Raw genomic sequence first — 26,607 nt, forward strand, 5'->3', positions numbered from 1 at the left:
ACTAAATGAAACATCTGATTGATCAGACATGTCTAACTTCTTCTGTTTAAATTCTACAATCTCTGATGACTGTTTCATTTTTAATTCATCAGAGAAACTATCATCCAATAAATTTACAATTTCAATTTTCGGCTTTACTACAGGGGTCTCTATCACTGAATCATTACCTCTTCCCACACTATTGTCAGGAGACAATACTCCATATTTTACTTTAACACTACTTTCATGCATATTTACAATTGAACCGTTGTCTGAATTTACAGTTCCCTCTACAGACATAGGTTCTAATTTAAATTTAAACTCGGTTTCTTTTGGCGGTTCCATCGCCGACAGTCTTTTAGTGCAGGTTAGTAAAATTTTTAATAGCTTTTCACTTAACTTAGTTCCTTCTGCACGACGTTGTCGGCGCGGCGTACCAGGATTACTGAGGCGACGCGGCACGTTGAACTCCAGACGGCACTCCGACGGCTGTTGTGTGTTGGTGTGGCCCGTAACTACAGGCTCGGCTCCGGCTGCTGCGGCTGACGACTGCGGTGCGGCGAAACTGGCTACTCGCGATGCCGGCAGCACCGCTAGACTCAGTGCCAGCTCCGTCAATCCAGATGCGATGTTAATCCAATTGCGTCGCTCACATGCACACGTAACACTTTCACTGTTCTATTACTCAGCTGCGTGTCGCACTTCACTCGCGAATCCGAATAGTTAAAAATCGCTTTCACTTAGTTGATTTCCCGGCCGATGCACCATATGTGGGGCGGCGGTTAGGGGAGAGAAAAATAATGATGACTGTACAAATGTTTGTTTGTCGAGTCAATTTCTAGCTTTTAAATGTTGTTATGCTGTCTTTCGCCGTTCTCAACACTGGCTCTCTATTTACTTTGTAGACCCCCAGAAAGCGATTTGACAAAACCTGAAGCCTGTAAATAGAGTTCCTAGTGCCCACTTCCTTGAGATTACAATTATAGCTGCAGCTTGTAGCTCTGTAGAGTCAGGAAGTTGTTCGGGATTTCTAATCAAAGACGACTTTCCAAAATAGTTGAGTATATTCTTAAAATCACAAATATACACACAAATATCCCTCCAACCTAACTAACAGAACAGTTCAGAGTCTATTGCGCCAATGCAACTATAAATGTCCGAAATAATTGTTGAAATGAATGCTCGCCATAATTTGATGAAATATCTCATCAAACGCCACGCTATATTAGTAGTAGAATGTCTGTCCCGCGGCGGCACGTGAAAATACGACAAAACGCAAACTGAAGCTAGATAATGAAAGTCACTTGAAATGATTTCATGTTTCCGCGCATCTCTAGTAACTGAATACGGCACCCGAGGCTGTTCTTCGCGGTGATACCGATGCGGCGCGACAGCCGACACAGATGGCGTGTCATTCAACGTCTGGAGAGAACTGGGGCCTTGGCTCCTCGCACAGTGCTCTTATATATAAAGCCGGGGTGCGGACCGCTGAGAAAATGCTCGATCAAATCGGCTGGCTCGACTAGCCGCTAGGCTAGTAACGCACCACTTCAAGTTACATAATAAATTTTAGCTTCTCTTGCTGAAGGCCGATGAAGCTCCTAATTTAACTGTGCATTCAGCACGCAGGGAAGTATTGATAATAAATTTTTGACGTGGCTAACTTTAATAACTTTGGCGAGAGAATTAATTTAATTGCACTGCACGCAGCAGATGGGCTCTGAACTGTCCCTTTTGAGATCCGCTATCGCTATAATTTAACAGATATTTGAAAGAAACTTTTTACAGCTTCATCATCATAGCGGACCTCCAACCTATTAAAATCTAAACATCCTAGTATGATTTATAAGCTCACTTAATCTATCTTGCTTCTTCTAGTTTTGAGATGAAACCCACAAAATCATGAATTTACACTAAAATCTTAATTTATGAAATCCAAAGTACTGTTTTTATTAAATCATTATGAAGGCTGAATCTAAATACAAATTTTGCAGTCTCTAGCTCTTTTCTGTGCCGCCAATTATTTTTATAGAAAAACGTCCAAATAAAGGAAACGGCTGAAGTTATCAAGCTGATATTTAACACACATTAATTTATCATTATCCCAGACATACTAGGAAAGTTTTATGTCATTTGCTTGTTTTTTTAAGGTATTGCGCAACATCTATGACGTCAGAGCTAGCAGACTGACTAACACACAATGGAAACATGTGAATTTGCTGCAGCGTGAGTAGGCTGCTTCCCTACAAAGGGCTTACGGTCAAATAAGGCAGAAGGGATAGATAACATTCCATCAGAATTTCTAAAATCATTGGGGGAAGTGGCAACAAAACGACTATTCACGTTGGTATGTAGAATATATGAGTCTCGCGATATACCATCTAACTTTCGGAAAAGCATCATCCACACAATTCCGAAGATGGCAAGAGCTGACAAGTGCGAGAATTATCGCACAATCAGCTTAACAGCTCATGCATCGAAGATGCTTACAAGAATAATATACAGAAGAATGGAAAAGAAAATTGAGAATGCGCTAGGTGACGATCAGTTTGGCTTTAGGAAAAGTAAAGGGACGAGAGAGGCAATTCTGACGTTACGGCTAATAATGGAAGCAGGGCTAAAGAAAAATCAAGACACTTTCATAGGATTTGTCGACCTGGAAAAAGCGTTCGACAATATAAAATGGTGCAAGCTGTTCGAGATTCTGAAAAACGTAGGGGTAAGCTATAGGGAGAGACGAGTCATATACAATATGTACAACAACCAAGAGGGAATAATAAGAGTGGACGATCAAGAACGAAGTGCTCGTATTAGGAAGGGTGTAAGACAAGGCTGTAACCTTTCTCCCCTACTCTTCAATCTGTACATCGAGGAAGCAATGAGGGAAATAAAAGAAAGGTTCAGGAGTGGAATTAAAATACAAGGTGAAAGGATATCAATGATACGATTCGCTGATGACATTGCTATCCTGAGTGAAAGTGAAGAAGAATTAAATAATCTGCTGAACGGAATGAACAGTCTAATGAGTACACAGTATGGTTTGAGAGTAAATCGGCGAAAGACGAAGGTAATGAGAAGTAGTAGAAATGAGAACAGCGAGAAACTTAACATCAGGATTAATGGTCACGAAGTCAATGAAGTTAAGGAATTCTGCTACCTAGGCAGTAAAATAACCAATGACGGACGGAGCAAGGAGGACATCAAAAGCAGACTCGCTATGGCAAAAAAGGCATTTCTGGCCAAGAGAAGTCTACTAATATCAAATACCGGTCTTAATTTGAGGAAGAAATTTCTGAGGATGTACGTCTGGAGTACAGCATTGTATGGTAGTGAAACATGGACTGTGGGAAAACCGGAACAGAAGAGAATCGAAGCATTTGAGATGTGGTGCTATAGACTAATGTTGAAAATTAGGTGGACTGATAAGGTAAGGAATGAGGAGGTTCTACGCAGAATCGGAGAGGAAAGGAATATGTGGAAAACACTGATAAGGAGAAGGGACAGGATGATATGACATCTGCTAAGACATGAGGGAATGACTCCCATGGTACTAGAGGGAGCTGTAGAGGAAGACAGAGATTGGAATTCGCCAAGCAAATAATTTATTTGTCACGGTAATATATTTCAGGATTCAACACTGCAAGATACAGGTTAACGTGTTTCCGAGATAAGGTATTAGAAATCTGAAACATTAATAACCGGTGCAACCGCCAAAATGTTGAATGCAAACATGAAAACGTGCATGCATTGTGTTGTACAGGTGCCGGATGCCAGTTGTGGGATAGAGTTCTGTGCCTGTTGCACTTGGTCAGTCAATACAGGGACGGTTAATGCTGTCTGTGGATGACATTGGAGTCGTGCTGTGATGACTCATACGTGCTCGATTGAAGACAGATCTGGTGAGCGATCAGGCCAAGACATATCGACACACTGCAGAGCATGTTGGGTTACAACAGCGGTACGTGAACGAGCGTTATTATGTTTGAAAACACCCCCTGGAATGCTGTTCATGAACAGCAGCACAAGAGGTTGCATCACCAGACTGACGTACAAATTTGCAGCCACGGTACACGGGATAACCACGAGAGTGCTCCTGCTGTCATGTTGTTGTTGTTGTGGTCCTCAGGCCTGAGACTGGTTTGATGCAGCTCTCCATGCTACTCTATCCTGAGCAAGCTTCTTCATCTCCCAGTACCTACTGCAACCTAAATCCTTCTGAATCTGCTTAGTGTATTCATCTCTTTGTCTCCCTCTACGATTTTTACCGTCCACGCTGCCCTATAATACTAAATTGGTGATCCCTTGATGCCTCAGAACATGTCCTACCAACCGATCCCTTCTTCTAGTCAAGTTGTGCCACAAAATCCTCTTCTCCCCAATTCTATTCAATACCTCCTCATTAGTTATGTGATCTACCCATCTAATCTTCAGCATTCTTCTATAGCACCACATATCGAAAGCTTCTATTATTTTCTTGTCCAAACTATTTATCGTTCATGTTTCACTTCCAGTCAACAAATACTTTCAGAAACGGCTTCCTGACACTTAAATCTATACTCGATGTTAACAAATTTCTCTTCTTCAGAAACTCTTTGCTTGCCACTGCCAGTCTACATTTTATATCCTCTCTACTTCGACCACTATCAGTTATTTTGCTCCCCAAATAGCAAAACTCGTCTACTACTCTACGTGTCTCATTTTCTAATCTAATTCCCACAGCATCACCTGATTTAATTCGACTACATTCCATTATCCTCGTTTTGCTTTTGTTGATGTTCATCTTATATCCTTCTTTCAAGACATTGTCCATTCCGTTCAACTGCTCTTCCAAGTACTTTGCTGTCTCTGACAGAATTACAATGCCATCGGCGAACCTCAAAGTTTTTATTTCTTCTCCATGGATTTTAATTCCTACTCCGAATTTTTCTTTTGTTTCTTTTATGGCTTGCTCAATATACAGATTGAATAGCATCGTGTATAGGCTACAACCGTGTCTCACTCCCTTCCCAACCACTGCTTCCCTTTCATGTCCCTCGACTCCTATAACTGCCATCTGGTTTCTGTACAAATTGTAAATAGCTTTTCGCTCCCTGTATTTGACCCTGCCACCTTCAGAATCTGAAAGAGTGTATTCCAGTCAACATTGTCAAAAGCTTTAAGTCTACAAATGCTAGAAACGTAGGCTTGCCTTTCCTTAATCTTTCTTCTAAGATGAGTCGTAGGGTCAGTATTGCCTCACGTGATCCAATATTTCTACGGAATCCAAACTGATCATTCCCGAGGTCGGCTTCTACCAGTTTTTCCATTCGTCTGTAAAGAAATGGTGTTAGTATTTTGCAGCTGTGACTTATTAAACTGATAGTTCGGTAATTTTTACATCTGTCAACGTCTGCTTTCTTTGGGATTGTAATTATTATATTTTTCTTGAAGTCTGAGGATATTTCGCCTGTCGCATACACCTTGCTCACCAGATGGTATAACGACGTCCTCTTGAGTAGTCCCCGCCTGGGGATCTCAATGGGGGACTATTTTACCTCCGGAATATTTTACCCAAGAGGACGCCATCATCATTTATACAGTAAAGCTGCATGCCCTCGGGAAAAATTACGGCTGCAGTTTCCCCTTGTTTTCAGCCGTTCGCAGTACCAGCTCATCAAGGCCGTTTTGGTTAGTGATACAAGGCCAGATCAGCCAATCATCCAGACTGTTGCCTCTGCAGCTATTGAAAAGGCTGCTGCCCCTCTTCAGGAACCACACGGTTGTCTGCCCCCCCCCCCCCCCCCCCACCAACGGCATCACTGGCACCCAAACAGAACAAGTTTTCAGCAGAAACCACCACAGACCTCTATGCTGCTCTCCAATGAGCTCTCCCTTGAGTCGCAAGTAGCGGTGGTTTCGCGTCCATGCAATGCACGCTACAGGGTGTGTGGCTCGCAGCTCTCCTTGAATTAACCGGTCTGTAACAATTCTTTATGTCACTGTGTTGGGAACTGCTGTTTAAATTGCTGCTGCAGATGCGATGTGATGTGCTGTAGCCATACGGCGAACACGATGGTCTTGCCTCTCGTAGTGACACGTAGCCATCTGACGCCTGGTCTTGTAGCGACCGTACAATCACGTGACCACCGCTGACAGCAATCACGTGTAGAGGCTACATTCCTGCAAAGTCTTCCTGAACTGTTGCAGAAGGACCGTCCAGTATTTCGTAGTCCTATTACACGACCCTGTTCAAACTCAGTGAGGTGCTGATTATGACGTCTTTGTCGCCTTAAAGGCATTCTTGACTCACAAGTTACAACGAACAATCGCAAAGGTAACTAAGGCTCACGATCACTATAGCATGTACCGGGTGATCAAAAAGTCAATATAAATTTGAAAACTTAATAAACCACGGAATAATGTATATAAAGAGAATGGTTTATCTGTAAGTACAACAGCAGTACCATAATTTCTATCACCTTTCACACCAATAGAAAAGGTACGATAAGTGATAATGTCTCTGTCATAGTAGGATTCCAATCCTAGTAATGGCTTATCACCACCTCGTACTATAGCAACTGTTAACCAAGAATTTCCAGTAACAGGAAAAATTAATCTTGTATCCTACAAATGTAATAGGACCACTCAGGAGCTCTTCTTGAACAACATTATTAGGAACAAAACCGAAAGTGTCCACGGTTTTATATATTGGCATTCTTTGCCTCCTGTAATATCTTCTCCGACGGTAAGGCATGGCCGTGTGCTTCGTGCGGCTGCCTCGAGTCGAATGAGCATGCTGTTCTCTCTCTCTCGAGATAAACAGTCCCGTGACGTCATACTGATAAGCTTATCTGGGCGTGGCAGGAAGTAAGCCCGCTCAGTAGCGCAATGGCGGCACCGGATGTCGAGCAATTCTGCGGATCGCACTCAGTTAAAACTCTAGCGCGATCCGCCGAGGCCTAGCAGCAGCCGAGCGAAACTCGTTCAAGGTCACCCGCCTTACCCAGCGTTATGAACTAAAGCCACGTGCTTGGAATGACATGGCGTTTTATTAGAACAAACAAAAAAAAAACAAAGTTTACAAAATGTCCGACAGATGGCACTGGACAGCAAAATGTCAGTGACTGCGCATGACAATCGTGTATAACAGGAGCTCTAATGAGAGAGATGCGCCAGCAGTCTGAGCATGTTGACATTACCTGAAAAGGCGCTTTTAGTGAATCTGTATTATCAGAATGGGGAATGAACTAGTTCAGCGTTACGATCCTATCGCCATGGGAAGGGGATTCGAACGGGTAAAGGTCCGTTGACAAATGCAGCTGTGGCGAGAATGATTTCGAAGTTCGAAGCCACAAGTTGTTTAGACGATAGACCCCGTAGTGACCGACCGAGCACAAGGTGTAATGCTGCTGAGACAGTTCAGGAAGAAATTGGGACTGTAGCGGGTTAGTCTATGCATGGGGAAGTCAGCGCTCGTGCAGTCGCACGTCGTACCGGCAGTCCATACACTGCTGTTTGGTTGGCACTGAGGTGTACCCTCCGATGCTATCCGTACAAAATCCATCGGAATCATGAACTGTTCCCTGGCGATTTAGTGAAGCGCAGGGCTTTTGCGGTGTGGGCGTTTCAAAAGATGGCGGAAGATGACGATTGGTTGAGTAACGTGTTGTGGACCGACGAAGCTCATTTCACGCTCCGAGGGTCTGTCAACGCCCACAACTGCAGAATTTGGGCTACCGAAAATCCTAGAACTGTCGTGGAAACTCCATTGCACGACGAGGAAGTCACGGTCTGAGTTGGATTTACCACATCTACCGTTATCGGGCCTTTTTTCTTCGAGGAAACGCGTGATTCTGGTTTTGTAACTGCTACCGTGACGGGTGAGAGGTACGCCGATATGTTACAGAATCGCATCATCCCCAGCCTGGCTGATAAACACCTGCTGGAACGTACGATGTTTATGCAAAATGGCGCTCCACCCCATATTTCTAGACGCGTGAAAGATCTCTTGCGCGCGTCGTTTGGTGATGATCGTGTGCTCAGCCACCACTTTCGTCATGCTTGGCCTCCCAGGTCCCCAGACCTCAGTCCGTGCGATTATTGGCTTTGGGGTTACCTGAAGTCGCAAGTGTATCGTCATCGACCTACATCTCTAGGGATGCTGAAAAACAACATCCGACGCCAATGCCTCACCATAACTCCAGACATGCTTTACAGTGCTGTTCACAACATTATTCCTCGACTACAGCTATTTTTGAGGAATGATGGTGGACATATTGAGCATTTCCTGTAAAGAACGTCATCTTTGCTTTGTCTTACTTTGTTATGCAAATTATTGCTACTCTGATCAGATGAAGCGCCATCTGTCGGACATTTTTTGAACTTTTGTATTTTTTTTCTGTTCTAATAAAACCCCATGTCATCCCAAGCAAGTGTGTCAATATGTACCTTTCTATCTACATTATTCCGTGATTTATTCGGTTTTCAAATTTATACTGACTTTTTGATCACCCGGTATTTAAAGCTAACATGATGTGCATCCTCATAGTGGCGCTACTTGCGCCACTCTTATGCGACTGGCGCGAAATCTCAACAGAGATTGTCTTTCAGATGTAGAAACACGCCTACCAACTTACGTTTGTATCACTCAACTCCTTGGTGTTGCGATTTTTTTCCGTCAGTGTATTTTCAGACCTGGGAACCCTAACTGTACCTCACGGACCTCATGTTCCACCTCTCATGCTACAATATCCTTATATCATTTTTCTGTAGGACTACGTCTGACCACACACGGCACGTTGAAAGATGCCTGTTGTTACCCTTTCATGGGTGTTAAGGGCACTTTGCGACTTCACATGCGTGCAGTTTGTAATGAGCTGCCTGTAAGTCTCGTTTCACGCTGCTGGAGCTACGCTGAGCCCCTGCAGATCGGGTGAATGACCTTTGTTTGGTTATTTCAGTTACTCAAAGTTTGTTCTTTACCTCATTCTCTTTGTATGTGTTGGTGTATAAATGAATGTAAGAGTGACAAGGTTTTGAAGTTGGCACCACATGTCAGAGACAGTACAGTAGTAATTTTGCACTGCCAGTCGAACTGGGATGTGTCAGGCAGCAGAGTGCAGGGAGCTTCTTGACCAGTAACAAGATGAGAGCGGGGAAAATAAATCCCCGGAGAATGTTGGCACTGTTCTTCCGGTGCTTAAGGGAAACTACTCCACCATTGGCCGCCCAGAGGATGCCCAGGACTCGCAGTGAAACCGGTATCTGTTGCTGGCTTTCTGGAGGTGGTTGCAGCTGGTTCTCGCAGTGAGCTAGACGTGAGGATTAAGGTATTGCATTCGTTTAACGGAATCGTAGTGGGTCATTAATCTTTTACCTTTCATCTTTGATTGCGAATTTTAGCCAAATACTTGCTTTAATTAGTTAGTTAGTTACATGTGGATCATTTTGCGTGATAGATCATAATATTGTCCACTTTGATAGAGGAAACATGTATTTGAACATGTTAGTCTGCTTAGAGAAATGCTATCATAGTCTCCTTCAAGTTCGTTTATGTTAGTAAAATAAGTTGGGGCCCAATATCTTGTTTGTTGATTGAATTTTGCGAGAAAGATTAGACCCATAGCCAGCGATTTGTTTGAACTTGAGCCATTGCTCTGTGATCATATAATCTATGCCCTTAAATCTTTGGCTTGACGTTTGTTAAATTACGCTTAGCATTAACTTAGATAGTGAGTGGAAATTTAGCGTGAGGTTCAGTTTCTTCTTTGTGCCCACTGGGATGCTCTTTGTCTATTAGAATCCCATGTATTCAAGAGCTCACAGCTACAAAACTGTAGTATCTAGCATGTGTGGTATGTAAAAACCTGTCTGTGATATCAATTACTGTCCAGTAACCATTTTTCTGACTTTTTTTTCAAAATGTTGGCGATCATGGGTCTTTGAAGTGGCTTCACGCACCGTCCACTGTTTTCAATTTCAGCTTATCTCACTGACAGCAGAGCGTAATGTAAAGCGTTGCTCGCCATTTTTAATAGTATAAGTGCATTATATAATTCCACACTCGATTTGTGAAACTTGATAACTGTAACCCAACGCTGTATCAACTACCAATGATCTGTTTATCCAAATGAGTCCATCTCCATAATATATTAGGCAACTCATTATTCAATAATTATCCGTGATTCACTGCTTCTATTGACACCATGAATATTGCTTACTGAACACGCTCCGGAGAAATGTTGGTGGCAATCCTCTGCCTTTTGATAAATAGTCACCATTTGTGATAAAAAGAATGTTACTCATTACACAAATTATTTTGTTACTCTCAATAATATTAGTCATTCCAACAAACCGTATTTAACTCTGAGAAATAAATGTGCCTACAGTGCTAAAGCGTATTTAAAGAAAGTAATAAGTAAACGAGAAATGATCAGTATGACAAAATGCATCTTCTCTGGCAGGCTCATTAAAATTAACTGTTTTGTCAAATTCTAGTTTGATTTATTCCTTGAGTCCTATCCGTTGTGCTATCAGTGAGTCAGTAAGACGAGCATGCTAATCAGGAAATGCGACGTATCCATTTAAACAATATCTACCCAAAAATTAAACTTCTTCGTTCATTATCTGTGCTCATGTTATTAATTTCCCCTATAATCAAAAGTTAAATACATAACCATCTTTCATGTGGAATCCTTGCTCAGTATCCGTACATTACCACGAGTAAATAAATCATAACAACATATACATGTACATATAGAGTTAATACATTTTTGCCAAACATAACATACATCAGCATGGTGCTATGGAGGAACACTTGCCACTAGACAGAACAACATTTCAGTCGTCCACAAATGGTGTAGGTATTCATACATAGAAAAAATTGGTTCAAATGGCTCTGAGCACTATGGGACTCAACTGCTGTGGTCATAAGTCCCCTAGAACTTAGAACTACTTAAGCCTAACTAACCTAAGGACAGCACACAACACCCAGCCATCACGAGGCAGAGAAAATCCCTGACCCCGCCGGGAATCGAACCCGGGAACCCGGGCGTGGGAAGCGAGAACGCTACCGCACGACCACGAGATGCGGGCCTCATACATAGAACTTGCACAGCAACTCACCACCTACGATAGCATTTCTGACTAGCTTCCAAACAGTATACCGAATCCATCAAGGAACACAACCCAGCTTGTGTGCATGTTCGCTAACAAACCATCAGACAAACATGTCCACTAGTTTGGACCTCGATATGAAGGGCTTATTTCAATAGTGGTACAAGTCCAGTACCTCCATTTTTCTGCCTATAATGCTTCTGAAATTAATGATCCAAACAAACAGAAAGAAAGGTTCATCTCTAGCAAGAAGCTATAGGCTAGAATATTTCTGGTATCTCAACTGCAGATTTTTCAGCGTTCATTTAAATTTAGGACTCTGTATCTCAAAATGAACAAAAATGGACTTGTACCACTATTGAAATAAGCCCTTCATATAAGTGCATCCTGAAATTCCATTTCAAATTAGCAAGATTGTAAAACTTACCAGCCATCGACAAAATGGTCCCCAACAGCGGAGAATCTGGTGTTCCAGCTCTCTGAACTGCTCCACAGCCACCATGATGTGTGATTCTGGAGCCAGCGCTTGGTGGATCTTTGTAGCAGAGAGAGCTGCAGTTCCAGTTTCTGGAGGTCTCACCCACGCTGGGTTACAGGACTGTATGTAGCCGCGAACATCTGCCACGCTGTAATACTTAAGTCTGGTGGTCACCGACCTGCACACATTCACCTCCTTACTGATGTATTCGTCTAAAAGTTTCTGCCACTCGCTCCAGCCACTTGTCAAACACACAGTCTCGTTGTTCATCCACTGCCTGAGATTCTTGCACAGACTCTCAGAGATGGATTCGCATAGGAGGCCACCCGCGCCCAGCAACTCTTCCAGCTCTCCATAAATGTCTCCCAGAATTTCCTCCCAATCCCTCTGCTTGCACAGCAGGTGAAAATGATTCACAAAGCTGGGGTCCTGACGCACTGCCTTCTGCACCTGTGGGTTGTCCCAGTTGAGCTTGTACAGGTCACCACCAGCTTGCAGCAGCTCTAGTCCTGAGACACTGTCCACACGCTCACTCACGAATATGTTATCCTTACTGTCATCCAGAAAGGCATTTGTCAGCAACACAAATGTGACTCTGTCCCTCTTCAGGGACTCTGTAACTTTTACATACGAGTCACAGTACTTCCTGATTCCAAAGTTGCGTTTGGGGTCTTCAGACAACCACTCTTTACTGTCAATGTGCATGTTATTGGAGGTCTTGTGCTTGAGCTGCACCAGCAAGGTGTGCGCCTTGGTGACGTCCTTGGGTCGCCACCCCAGCACCAAGTCGTCGAACCTGCCTGCATCGCCATTGTTGGCCGACAACTGGAAGAGCAGCCTGCGCTTCAAGCAGCGGAGGAAGACCAAGGCTAGCATGCGCTCCTCGTACCTATCACCTTCTCCTGTAGCGTGTGGTCTCTTATTGTATTTCAGGGCAACAGACCTGCAACAAGAATGGTGATAACAATGATGGCTCAAATGGCTCTGAGCACTATGGGACTCAACTGCTGAGGTCATTAGTCCCCTAGAACTTATAACTAGTTAAACCTAACTAACCTAAGGACATCACACACATCCATGCCCGAGGCAGGATTCGAACCTGCGACCGTAGCGGTCACGCGGTTCCAGACTGCAGCGCCTAGAACCGCACGGCCACTTCGGCCGGCGATAACAATGATTATTATTATTATTATTATTATTATTATCATAATTTTAGTCTGCTCAATGGCAAGAGTACAAGCGGCTTTGCTAAATATGAAAGTATCTATTTAGTACGAAAGTATGTCAAAAGTATCCTCACAGCAGCCCGCCCGGTTGGCCGTGCAGTCTAACGCACGGCTTTCCGGGCGGGAAAGAGCGCCTGGTCCCCGGCACGAATCCACCCGGCGGATTTGTGTCGAGGTCCGGTGAACCGGCCAGTCGGCGGATGGTTTTTAGGCGGTTTTCCATCTGCCTCGGCGAATGCGGGCTGGTTCCCCTTATTCTGCCTCAGTTACACTATGTCAGCGATTGCTGCGCAAACAAGTTCTCTACGTACGCGTACACCACCATTACTCTACCACGCAAACATAGGGGTTACACTCGTCTGGTGTGAGACGTTCCCTGGGGGGTCCACCGTGGGCCGAACCGCACAATAACCCTGGGTTCGGTGTGGGGTGGCGAAGGGGTGGACTGCGGTAGTCGTCGTGAGGTTGTGGACCACTGCGGCTACGGCGGGGACGGAGCCTCTCCGTCGTTTCTAGGTCCCCAGTTAACAGACAATACAATACAATCTTCACAGCAGCTTTCTAATTTATTACAACGATAAAAACTCTTCAATGGCACCATTTCTCTACATAGGCACCCTGCCTTTTAAATTCATACGTTCCGTCATTGTCCAGGTTTTCCAGCACCATCAGAAACAACTTTTCAGTTGAGCAGCAAACGACATATACACCACTCGCTTCCTTCACCTCTTCCTTCACTGAAAGTGAACCGCTGGCTTCTTAAAACAGGGCTGCTACCTAGGTTGTAACCAGCTGGCCAGTAATAATTTAAAATTAAAATACTCCTGTAGTGTGCACCTCATTATAGTCGTGTAAGGCGGAGGTGTAACTACACTGTGCAACAAATTAAAGGACGTATAAATTTTACATTTGACTCAAAGGCACCTACGCCCTTCCTGTGTATCGGTGCAGAAGCGGTGCGCCCTGCGACATGAGTCTCGGGTTTGTCGAGGCTTCGGACAGCACGGCTTCGACACATGCGAAAAACGGCCAGAGTTCAGAAGTCCATGTTAGGCGTCAAGTGGATTAATGCTGCCACACTGGCTTCAAATTTTACCACGGTTCTGCCCAATGTCACTGTGGATGTGTCAATCGATGGGAAGGCTGTCGCACCCCATCTTATTCACAGTTCACCCCTTCTTTCGACACTTCTGAAGTGGGGATGAGCACCAAAGTCGAAATCACATGGGGTTTTCTTATGGGAGGCCAAAGAAAACATTTCTGACACACCAGCCCTCAGAGTCAAAACTAAAATGCAATGCGACCACAACTACTCTCGAGTATAGTGTGGAACCACTAGGGACTGTTCAAAACCAATGGAAGAAATTTGAACGTGATCCGAAGTAGCAAAGTGTGCTTATGGTTTTGCAGATCTCCTAATTTGCATTTTCCTCTGGTGTGCTGGTATGCTGCAAAATACCTACGCGAATTTTTTGCAGACGAATGGAAAAACTGGTAGAAGCCGACCTCCAGAAAGATCAGTTTGGATTCCGCAGAAATGTTGGAACACGTGAGGCAATACTGACCTTACGACTTATCTTAGAAGAAAGATTATGGAAAGGCAAACCTACGTTTCTAGCATTTGTAGACTTAGAGAAAGCTTTTGACAATGTTCTGGAATGCTCTCTTTCAACTTCTGAAGGTAGCAGGGGTAAAATACAGGGAGCGAAAGGCTATTTACAATTTTTACAGAAACCAGATGGCAGTTATAAGAGTGGAAGGGCATTAAAGGGAAGCAGTGGTTGGGAAGGGAGTGAGACAGTGTTGTAGCCTCTCCCAGACATTCAATCTGTATATTAAGCAAGCACTAAAGGAAACAAAAGAAAAATTCGGAGAAGGAATTAAAATCCATGGAGAAGAAATAAAAACTGAGGTTCGCCGATGGCACTGTAATTCTGTCAGAGGCAGCAAAGGACTTGGAAGAGCAGTTGAACGAAATGGACAGTGTCTTGAAAGGAGGATATAAGATGAACATCAACAAAAGCAAAACGAGGATAATGGAATGTAGTCGAGTTAAGTCAGGTGATACTGAGGGAATTAGATTAAGAAATGAGACACTTAAAGTAGTAAAGGAGTCTTGCTATTTGGGGAGCAAAATAACTGATGATGGTCGAAGTAGAGAGCATATAAAATGTAGACTGGCAATGGCAAGGAAAGCGTTTCTGAAGAAGAGAAATTTGTTAACATCGAGTATAGGTTTAAGTGTCAAGAAGTCGTTTCTGAAAGTATTTGTATGGAGTGTAGCCATGTATGGAAGTGAAACATGGACGATAAATAGTTTGGGCAAGAAGAGAGTGGAAGCTTTCGAAATGTGGTGCTACAGAGGAATGCTGAAGATTAGATAGGTAGATCACATAACTAACGAGGATGTATTGAATAGAATTGAGGAGAAGAGGAGTTTGTGGCACAACTTGACAAGAAGAAGGGACCTGTTGGTAGGACATGTTCTGAGGCATCAAGGGATCACAAATTTAGCATTGGAGGTCAGCGTGGAGGGTAAAAATCGTAGAGGGAGACCAAGATATGAATACACTAAGCAAATTCAGAAGGATGTAGGTTGCAGAAAGTACTGGGAGATGAAGAAGCTTGCACAGGATAGAGTAGCATGGAGAGCTGCATCAAACCAGTCTCAGGATTGAAGACCACAACAACAACAACTGGTGTGATCAAAAGGGGAAGCGGCGGGGGGGGGGGGGAGCGGGTGTACGACAATGACCAATGACATCAGTAGAATTTCAATGGGTTCCTCTAATGCCACCCAGTTTGGCAGTACCCTAGGCGCCATCTGCCCGTCTTTGTTGAGTGCTTTAAAAATGTACTTGTACAGAGAGAATTCGTGATGGACCCCCTGAGACCCCTCCAATTCCACATGCCCGCTAGCAGGGTAAGAGCAGCAGCTTAACCGATAGTGAGGGTAACGACGCAGAGCGTCATACTTTTGCACAATTACAGAGGCAGGTTGGTGGTAGCTTCGAGCGAAATTTCAAACTTTTACGTCACAATTGAAGACACGTACATGGTTTACAAAAACTGACCCTTTAATTATGCTGTGTAGGGTATTTTCTATGGATTTATTTGGCTGAATTAAATGGTGGACAGCTGCCACGAATTAAGTCTTTCAAACTTCACCCCTTCAAATTCCAACTTGCACCGAGTTAAACGCATCGCACTTCGGTTGGAAAATTTGCACCACTTTTAAAGGAATGCTTAAAGCAATTTTATCTGTTTCCTATAAGTTCGATACTACGGAAGGAAAATTTCTTCAGTATGTCATTTCATCCCAACCAAGATCCACAAGATGCCAGTCACTGCTTTCCTAACATCGAGGTCAGTCTAAGAACATAATTGTCACTTACGATCGCAAATAGCAGTCGATAAATGTAATTGTAATACTGAAGTTGCTCAAAACACTGTTCCAAACTTTCTTGTTGGAAGACAAGCATCGCTGTTTTGACTTCTTCAACAATAAATAATGAAAATGACATTTTATAGTAACGAAGTGATGAAGGTACAAGGGACATTCTGAAAGAAATTTGCTTCATTGTCTTTTCTCAAGGAAACCTTACCGCAAGAAACAAATACACTATGTAATCCAAAATATCCGGACACCTGTCTGAAAATGACTTATAAGTTCGTGGAGCCCTCCATTGGTAATGCTGGAATCCAATATGGTTGTGGCCCACTCTTAGCCTTGATGATAGCTTCCACTCTCGCAGGCATACGTTCAATCAGGTGCTGGAAGGTTTATTGGAGGGTGGCAGCCCATTCTTCACCGAGTGCTACACGAAGGAGAGGTATCGATGTCGGTCGGTGAGGCCTGGCACGAAGTCGGCGTTCCAAATCAACCCAACGGCGCTCTATAGGATTCAGGTCAGGACTCTGTGCTGGCCAGTCCATTACAGGGATGTTATTGTCGTGTAACCACTCCGACACAGGCCGTACATTATGAACTGACGCTCGATCTTGTTGAAAGATGCAATCGCCATCCCCGAATTGCTCTTGAACAGTGGGAAGCAAGAAGGTGCTTAAAACATCAAGGTAGGCCTGAGCTATGATAGTCTCAAGCAAAACAACAAGGTGTGCAAGCCCCCTCCATGAAAAACGCGACCACACCTTAACATCACCGCCAGGCCGTACATTATGAACTGACGCTCGATCTTGTTGAAAGATGCAATCGCCATCCCCGAATTGCTCTTGAACAGTGGGAAGCAAGAAGGTGCTTAAAACATCAAGGTAGGCCTGAGCTATGATAGTCTCAAGCAAAACAACAAGGTGTGCAAGCCCCCTCCATGAAAAACGCGACCACACCTTAACATCACCGCCTCCGAATTTTACTGTTGGCACTGCAGACGCTGGCAGATGACGTGCACCAGGCATTCGCCATACCCACACCCTGCCATCGGATCGCCACATTGTGGAGCGTGATTCGTCACTCCACACAACGTTTTCCCAGTGTTCAATCGTCCAATTGTTACGCTCCTTACACCAAAGGAGGCGTCCTTTGGCAGTTACCGGCGTGATGTGTGGCTTATGAGCAGCCGCTCGACCATGAAATACAAGTTTTCTCATCTCCCGCCTAACTGTCATAGTACTTACAGTGGATCCTGATGCAGTTCAGAATTCCTGTGTGATGGTCTGGATAGATGTCTACCTATTACACATTACGACCTTCTTCAACTGTCGGCGGTCTCTGTCAGTCAACAGACGAGCTCGGCCTGTACGCTTTTGTGCTTTACGTGTCCCTTCACGTTTCCACTTCAGTATCACGTCGGAAACAGTGGACCTAGGGATGTTTAGGAATGTGGAAATCTCGCATACAGACGTATGACACAAGTGACACCCAATCACCTGACCACATTCGAAGTCCGTGAGCTGTGCGGAGTGCCTCATTCTCCTCTATCGCAATGTCTAATGATTACTGAGATCGCTGGTATGGAGTACCTGGCAGTAGATGGCAGCACAATGCACATAATATGAAAAACGTATTATTTGGGGGTGTCCGGATACTTTTGATTACATAGTGTACTTCGTGGCATAATGAACTATACACCTTGCACTATTTTTCGACATAGTCGTAGCATGCAATCAGTTTGAAAATGCCACTGTGGTAAAACTCGGTGCCCTGTGATGCAAGGAGTTGCCCACGGCCTGCTCCGCCAGTACTGGTTTGCTAGTGACGTGCAGAGAGTTCAGCTTTCAATGCAGTGAACGGGTGAAAATCCGATCTTGCACGCGACATCTATGACCATCAATTTGACGCAACGTGACCTCTTCCCTATAACCGGTCTGTAGGCACTCATGGATGACGTACACACTAGTCCCACATGTCCGTTCATAGTGGATAACGGCACGCATCTCCATTGGCCTTGTCAGTACATATCGATCTGCCGTCGTGACCACCACGATGTGCAGTGGAGCAGTCTCGGTCAACCCGGTCAGCTGGTGCTCTTTCTTCGTGGGCGCTCTGCGCATGCGCCATTCCTCTGCACTGATGCCCCTTCTGTCTGACCAGCAGTGTGTGTGTGGATTCATATGCCGTTCGTTTGCGTCACCTGTATATCATCTTCTCTTCCAAAAACAATGGCGAAACTTACCTTTAGAACATCCTTCGTATTATAAGTAACTTCATTGCTAAGAAGTGTAGGCACAAACCAATTGGTCAGTAAGTTTGAAACACATTTTAATGCTGATTATTTGCGAAAGTATTAAATTTGAATTCGGTACAGGTAAAATTTGATTGTTGGACACATTCCCGTGGTTATCTTGTATTTTACTAACAAACCTGTGTGCTTCTAGCTGCAAAATCTAATTTTTTTAAATTGAAACACTGAGTTTCTTCGTGGACATAAATCTCAACTTTTCATCAAAAAAATTAAGTAGATGTTTATTAGGATGTTCATAAATCATGTCAAACATATTAATGATTTCATTTGTTTTAAATTTTCGTGTCATCAGTTTAGCAAATTGTAAATGCATGATCAAATAATTTATATACAAGTAAGTAACAAACCTTAAATGCTGCGTTATAGGCTTTTAATTCAAAAATTATTCTAAAGTGCTATTTTTGCTGGTCAATCATCACAGAATTTCCCAACGTGGGACCAGCGCCATATGGCCATCCTATGAACCGATAGATCCTAAATATAGCTTTATTTTAATCCACCTTTAAATGGCCCAAACCAATGAAATAAAACTGCCCAAGCACTAGTAGGACTCGCATATTAAGGATTCCTTACAAACTTAGTTATATACATACCTCTATGTGGTTCATACATGCTGGGAATTGAGAATGGATATTGGCAATATATTCCTCCCGGGAATTCAGAGACTGTATTAAAATCTCTGAGGTAGTTCTTCAGGATAGCCCAAGCATACAAAAAGAAGCGAGCAGGGGACTTCAGTTTATATACTTAGAAAGTCAAGATTTAATAAAACATTTTTATTAATGTACTAAAACGCGAGTACAGCTTACATTTTATGTCTGCATGCTATAATTTTCTCCTATTATGCTTTTGACAGATGGTGAATGCAATAGCAAAACACATTTTTATGTGATATAATTACCATTTAGCAAGTTTCAGAGTTTTTACTTTGCTTATACTATGGAACCCTGTTTCTTGCCGAATATAATTATCCTGCATCAAAGGGAAGTAGAGCTTAACCTATAGGTTTTGATGAATCAGTTTGCGAGTATCAAAATGTATGACATAATTGACCGTATCTTTTGTTCGCATTGACTTAGAATCTTAAATTTTTTACAGCGTCAAGGGGCCATAGATTTTATTATGTGACATAATTCTGAACTTGATACACCAAGCAGTTCGAGAGAAAAAGATATCATAAAAAACAGACACACACGCAGACAGACGGCTAAAATAAGACAAAAATATTTTTTCATGTGATATAATTACAGATTGACAATTTTCGGATTGTTGCCTTTACATATGCTATAAAACCTTGCTTCTTGCGAAATTTCATCATTCTAGGTGATCGTAAAGTACCCCATAGATTTTGATGAGTGAGTTTGCGGGTGTCCAAATATGTTACGCAAACGGTCGCATCTTTTGATTGCATTGACTTAGAAGCTTATAATTTTTACGCAGCAATGGGATCATTGACTTTAGTAAGTGATATAAATTTGAACTTGATGCGTATCGCCGTTCCTGAGAAAAAGGGTTTTCAGTAGCGTGCAGACAGACAGATAGAGAGACAGACTCTCTGTTTGCAGTTATTGTGATCGTTTCTCAGTTTTGGTTACTGATAATAACTTGATACCAGTGCCTATGAGTTTAATTTGTATACCACAGCACTGAAGATGATCACTAAGTGATTGAAAATCGATTTTGCTATCAATAAACCATCAATATTAAGGCCAACGCTGACCTTCCTTTTAACTTAAGATAGAGGGGTAATAAAGCGATTCCCTGGTTTCCTGGCTTCAACTCGTTGAAAAATATATCAGTGTAATGAGACTGTTTACTCTTGACCAATTTTTCGGGTAATAGACCAAAAGTGGCCGTTGTGCATCCCAAAATTGTTCCTGCAGAACGCTGACTCTAGAATTTCTTTTTGCTACAGATCCGAGGAGTTTCCTGTCCATTTCAGTTTTATTAGCATGGAGGTCCACTAGCTGGAGACAGATACTCAGACGACACTTAATATGTTCTTCACTGAGTTGTTGTGGGACAAATGTTGCACATGTTTAACGAAAATTGTGCCAACTACAGATAGTGTCACATGCAGAACCGTGACTATTGCTCGTTTGGTTTAGCACTTCATTAACAATCACCCGTCTCGTATTCAAACTAATGCTATCTCGTGGACTTGCTGCATGTTGAAAATCTGTAACGGATGTAACGGGAAGTCTTTCTGTTTCCTATTCCTTCATAGTTGTGTTGTGCTGAAGGTCTTCTATGGATTTCGTCTCCTGGTACATCCTCAGACCACGAAAACTGATAACAGAATGCTTTTCTTCATTGGTGCAAACAGAGAATGCCGGAAGGATCTACACTTCGCAGGAGTGTGGAGCTAACAGATGTGACAGAAGTGACGAGAAGTGTGTCATCTAGGAGCAGGCGCGAGTGCACTAAGCCACACGGCTGATCTAAAGACGATGATGTCGAAAGGGCAAATAGTTACTGAGTGAGCCTCGTAAAGCCATGGATTGTTGACAGAAAGAAGCCCAGGGGTCTAATTGGCAAGGATTGTCTTCTGCACACACGTTGACATCTTTTCTCCGTGTGTTTTGTCTCATAAGCGTACATGTTGGGCGTTGGTGACTGTAATTGGTGTGTACAGTATGTCAAAGAAGTCCCCATGCTCCCAGCTGAAGACAGTACGTTGTGTAATGTTTTATTTCCATGCAGAAAAGTATGTATCACGTGATCTGTATGTGCGGCATCGCGCCTTACACAAGTCTGTGCGTCTCGATGTCGTACCTGACACACGGCCTCTTAGGAATTAATGCTACGACTAGCATCCTCAACGTTTTTGCACGATCTCTCGTTAGCCTTGTACCGGCGTTGATCCACGTGGGACGTTATTACTGCGCATAGTGATTTGCCTGGCGTGGTAAGGTGCGGAATTCGTGGTCATAATTTCAGTGGAGCAGGAGACGTTGCTGAAACACGCCCAGTTCAGTTGCCTCGAAATTGTCCTTCAAGGAATACCTGTACCTGATTAACAAAGAGTTCTGGGTATCCATCCTGCTCTGACCCATATATATATATATATATATATATATATATATATATATATATATATATATATATCGTATGGCTAATAGAATACAGCAGTAAGTAAGTAATAACACAAACAACGTATAAAAACAATGAATGGTCAATATGTTACAGGCAACAAACAATTATTAGATCTAAAAAAGGAAGTGAAACACAAAATACACAAAAATACATAGAAATTATAGTAATAGTATCTAGTAATAGGTTTTTCAGAAGGAAAAGAGTAGACCAGACTCATGGTTGTATGTCCAAGTCCCTCAGCCAGCCAGCCGGCCGGAGTGGCCGAGCGGTTAAAGGCGCTACAGTCTGGAACCGCACGACCGCTACGGTCGCAGGTTCGAATCCTGCCTCGGGCATGGATGTGTGTGATGTCCTTAGGTTAGTTAGGTTTAAGTAGTTCTAAGTTCTAGGGGACTTATGACCACAGCAGTTGAGTCCCATAGTGCTCAGAGCCCCCCCCCCCCCCCCTCAGCCAGCCAGAAGCATCTCCCTCCAGGAGGTGCAGCTCCTGCATTGTGCCAGGGAATCTCCTCGTAGGGCAGTCCATTGCGATATGATGTAGAGTTTGTGGATTCCCACAGTCGCAGTTGGGTGAGTCAGTCTGTCCCCATTTGTACTTCCAGTAATTACAGCACAAAAAAAAATTACCAGAGACATCTTCTAAGAAGTTTATCTATGCAGACGATATTGCTCTCACATATCAACATCAAGACTTCCACAGTTCCGAAAGAATCATTGAGGAAGACCTTATCAAAATGGATGAATATTTCGAAACATGGAGGCTCAGACCTAATTACTCTGACCCATTATGTTCCACAAATCCTTCTTTTTCGAGGTGAAGAATCGACACATGTTTGCACGATGTCTGTGTAAGATTTTCCATGCACATGCCCTTCGAAAAACACGCGTCCAGCAGTGCGGTCGTGACATTGTGTATCACGACACGAGTCACGTTTCCTATGGGGACCATAGAACCACATTCCTCCTGTGTGAACAGTAATATGCACTGACAGAAAAAAAAATCGCAGCACAAAAAAAAAAAAAAAAAAAAAAAAATTCGTGGAGCAATGAAATTTCGGGAATAGATTTGTCTAGGTAAAATATTTAAGTGATTAAAATTGCAGGATCATAGGTTAATGTACTTGCGAGATAAGCCAATGCAAATGTGAAATGCTGGTACATTAATAACCGGTGTAACTGCCAGAATGTTAAATGGGAGCACGCAGATGTGCATACATTGTGTTGTACAGGTGCTAGATGCCATTTTGTGCCATGGAGTTCCATGCGTGTTGCACTTGGTAGGTCAATACAGGGATGGTCAATGTAATTTTTGGATGACATTGGAGTTGCCATCTGATAGCGTCCCACATGCGGTCCATTGGAGACAGACCTAGTAATCGAGCGGACCAAGGCATCATGTCGACACACTTCGAAGCACGTTCGGTTACAACAGCGGCAGGCGGGCGAGCGTTACCGTGTTGGAAAACACCTCCAGGAATACTGTTCATGACTGGCAGCACAACAGGTCGATTCACTAGACTGACGTACAAATTTGCGGTCAGGGTGCATGGGATAAACACGATAGTGCTCCTGCTGTCATAGGGAATCACACCCCAGACCATAATTCCAGGTGTAGGTCCAGTGCATCTAGCACGTAGGCAGGTTGGTTGCAGGTCCTCGGCTCGCCTCTTTCTTACCACCACATGGTCATCATTTGCACTGAGACAGCACCGGCTTTCAGCAGAAAACACAACAGACCTCTGTCCTGCTCTCCACTGAGCTCTCACTTGATACAAGTCGCAAATAGCAATGGTTTTGGGTTAGTGGAATGCATGTTACAGGGTGTCTGGCTCAGAGCTGTTCTTGAAGCGCTCCAGATGCAGTATGAGCGCGGGAACCATGCACCGAACATGTTGGTCTCCCAACTCGGTAGTGCCATGTGGCTATTCAGAGCCTGGTCTTCTTGCGGCTGTACACTCTCTTGACCACCACTGCCAGCAATCATGCACAGTGACTAAGATCCTGTCAAGTCTTTCTGCAATATCGCAGAAGGAACATCCAGCTTCTCATAGTCCTGTTAGGCAACCTCGCTCAAACTCAGTGAGGTTTAAAGGCATTCTTGACTAACATCAACTCACCACGACCAGTCACTAAAGTTTCTAACGCTCACGTCCGTTGCAGTGTGTATCTAGAGCATGCCTGATTTGAATTCTCGTAGCAGCGTTACTAGCGGCATTTTGATGCGACTGGTGTGAATCTGAATAGACTTCATCTGTCAAGTGCAGAAACACCCCTACCAAATTCAGTTTATGTTGGGACTTTTTCCTATCAGTTTACAAGGTGTCTGAGAAAAGTAGTTAGACTGACAACACTGGAAGCGATCTGGCAACGCTGCGTTGCTCAAGTTGTGTTGAGCGGTGTGTTCATTACTTCCAGAAGCTCAGTCCGAGTTTCAGCTTGATAGTGCCGTCAGTAAATCTGTGTTTCTGTTGTGTGTTAGAAAATGGATCAATGGAATTTAGGGCAGCGCTATGCCATGAAGTTTTGTGTTAAACTTGGGGATACGTGAGTGTGACCTTTGAGAAGCTGAAGCAGGCCTACAGGGAACAAATAATTATTGCGAGGCTGAGGACACATTGAAGACGAACTTCGGTCAGGGAGACCTTCAACTTCAAAAAACTGTCGACATTTAACAATAATGATGAGGGGTGAGCTGTTAAACTCAAACACTTTCACGGTACATCGAATTTTGAGCGAATTTTTGCACATGCCACAGATTTGTGCTAAAATGCTGCCAAAAACCCCGCAACTGAGCAGAAGGACAATCGAAGAAATGCATGCGTTGATCTTGTTAAGAAGATTGCCGATGACTGCGAATGGTTCAGTCCTACGATCACAGGTGGATGAATTCTGGATTATCTTAGTATGATCTTGAGACAAAGCGGCAAAGTGAGGAGTGGCACACTGAGACATCATCTGGACCATGGGGGTACTGTGCATAAAGAGTTTGTTCCTCCAGGACAAATTATCAACGAAGTGTTTTACAAAGATGTTCTTGAAAGCTTAGGAAAAGGGTGAATCTAGTGACTGGACATTGCAGACTAGTGGATGCTGCATGATGACAACGCCCCATGCCACACGGCCACTTCCATCACGGAATTTTTGACCTCGTAAGGCTTTACCGTTGTTCCTCCGCCGCCCCCCCCCCCCCCGCCCCCTATTCTCCTGATATGAGTTCTCGTAACTCTCCTTTTCCAGAAATTGAAAAATGTCTTAAGAGGATATCATTTTCGGCTTGTGGAGGATATTGAAAAGAACTTCACCAACAATTTTAAAGGCCCTAACAGTTGAAACATTGCTAATTCCAAGACTTGGCCAATGGGTAGCTGCCAAAGAAACTACTTTGGAAGGGACAGTACTGATGTTTGAAAAGGTAAAAATTTGGTAGATAAAAAATCAGTCTCATTAGTTCTCACACACAACTCGTCTGGGACCTGGATCAGAAACTAACGCTCTTGAACGTGGCGCATTCACTTACGTCCAACGCGTGGCAAGTTGCTGACACTATCTGAAACAGGATGTTTTATGTTGTGGGCACTTGCCAAATCAGGAATACAGATAAAACAGGTATGCACTTCTCCAGTTTAAAAAAAGCCAAGAGGGGTATGCAAACTTCTCAGACACTCTGCAAAGCAGTGCGTTTGTAGTTTAAGATAATAAAAGAACAGAAATAGTGAAACCCATAGTCTACTCCACTCCAATGGAACCACAACAGCTTAATGTCCACCTTAGACATATGGATGACCATGAACAGTGGCACTTCCCCCACTCCATGAGGAACTGAGGAAAGTCTGGTGATTAGAAAATGTGTGCTGCTACCACTTCCCACCTTACTGGCCAAATATCTGCGAGGTGTCTCTGACAATGAGTCGCGTGCTGCATCACAGCAATGCAAAGCCAACCTTGTCCACAGGGATGGGGATGGGTATGCAGTTACTGTTACTAAAACAGACCTTCCTGCTAATATGTTCTTGTAACGTGTCCCAAAGTTGTCTGGCAACGTTAACCATTTGGTGTGAGTGCTACAGATCTTTTGCAAATGTTTTAAAGGAATAAATAGAATACTCACCGATCACAAGTAGACTCGTCCACTGCACTCAATATGTCCCGTAGTACAGACATTCTGAAAAATAAAAACGGAGATATGAGCAAATAAATGTCCATGGACATGTCTCATCCTTAGTTATTCATTGATAGTGATGCACATGAGTATGGATAGGATAACTGATGAAGAATTGGCCCATATTCTCCCCATGTACGTATTCGTTGAACGTCATGGGAGATTAGCACAAAGGCACAATACTGAGTCGTTCCCACAGCGACGGCGACCACATCACAGTACTTTTGGATCTGTATAATGGTTGATGCATTGCTCTGTGTTTTGAGTTCTGTATTTTGGGGATTACATATGGCCGGTTTTTCCAAGGTGTTTCAAAGTATTTACACAGAAACAATTTAGGTAACAAACTGAATAAATCATAATTATTTTATTACTCTGTAACGAGCAACCAAAGACAAACAGTCTCTTAAGGCAATATATTCAGAAAACATACGTCAAAATGGTGGAATCAGGTTTATCCAATACTAGCTGTACTGATCGACACTTAGGCGAGGCTCAGTCTGCTTCAGTGGAAAAGGAAGAGAGGAGAAGGCACACGTTTATAATATATTTGGGAACTGAATGTATGTTCTCATCTCCCCTTGCTCTGTACATCTCTCCCTCCCTTCTTTGTCCACCTCCTCGTCCTTCCCCCCCTCTCTTCCCATCACCTCCTACCCCTCTCTCTCTCCATCTCCTGCAGCCACCTCTCTCTGTCCATCTCCTCCATCCCGTTTTCTATATCCATTACCTCCCACCCAGCCCCATCCCTCTCACCCTCTCTCTGCTCTTGAGCTTTGTTTATTGTTAATGCAAATTCAGGTTTTATAACAGTATTCCAGTCGGAAACGGATAAGCCATAGACACAAATTTACAGTTTGCTAACATCGTTTC

The 26,607-nt window shown here is 43.5% G+C and overlaps 1 protein-coding gene across 1 annotated transcript in view; it reads right to left on the reverse strand.

Moving 5' to 3' along the window:
• LOC126209919 (uncharacterized) overlaps positions 1-25,736 on the reverse strand; it is an 80,171-nt gene extending 54,435 nt beyond the window's left edge. The window contains exons 1-2 of the mRNA XM_049939038.1: positions 25,684-25,736; positions 11,501-12,494 (exon numbers count right to left, since the gene is read on the reverse strand). Coding sequence (XP_049794995.1) covers positions 11,501-12,494; positions 25,684-25,736 — 1,047 coding nt within the window. The remainder of the gene's footprint in view (positions 1-11,500; positions 12,495-25,683) is intronic.
• Positions 25,737-26,607: the final 871 nt, after the last annotated feature.

The sequence above is a fragment of the Schistocerca nitens genome, chromosome 10, assembly GCF_023898315.1.
Source record: "Schistocerca nitens isolate TAMUIC-IGC-003100 chromosome 10, iqSchNite1.1, whole genome shotgun sequence".
NCBI classification, from domain to species: Eukaryota; Metazoa; Arthropoda; class Insecta; order Orthoptera; family Acrididae; genus Schistocerca; species Schistocerca nitens.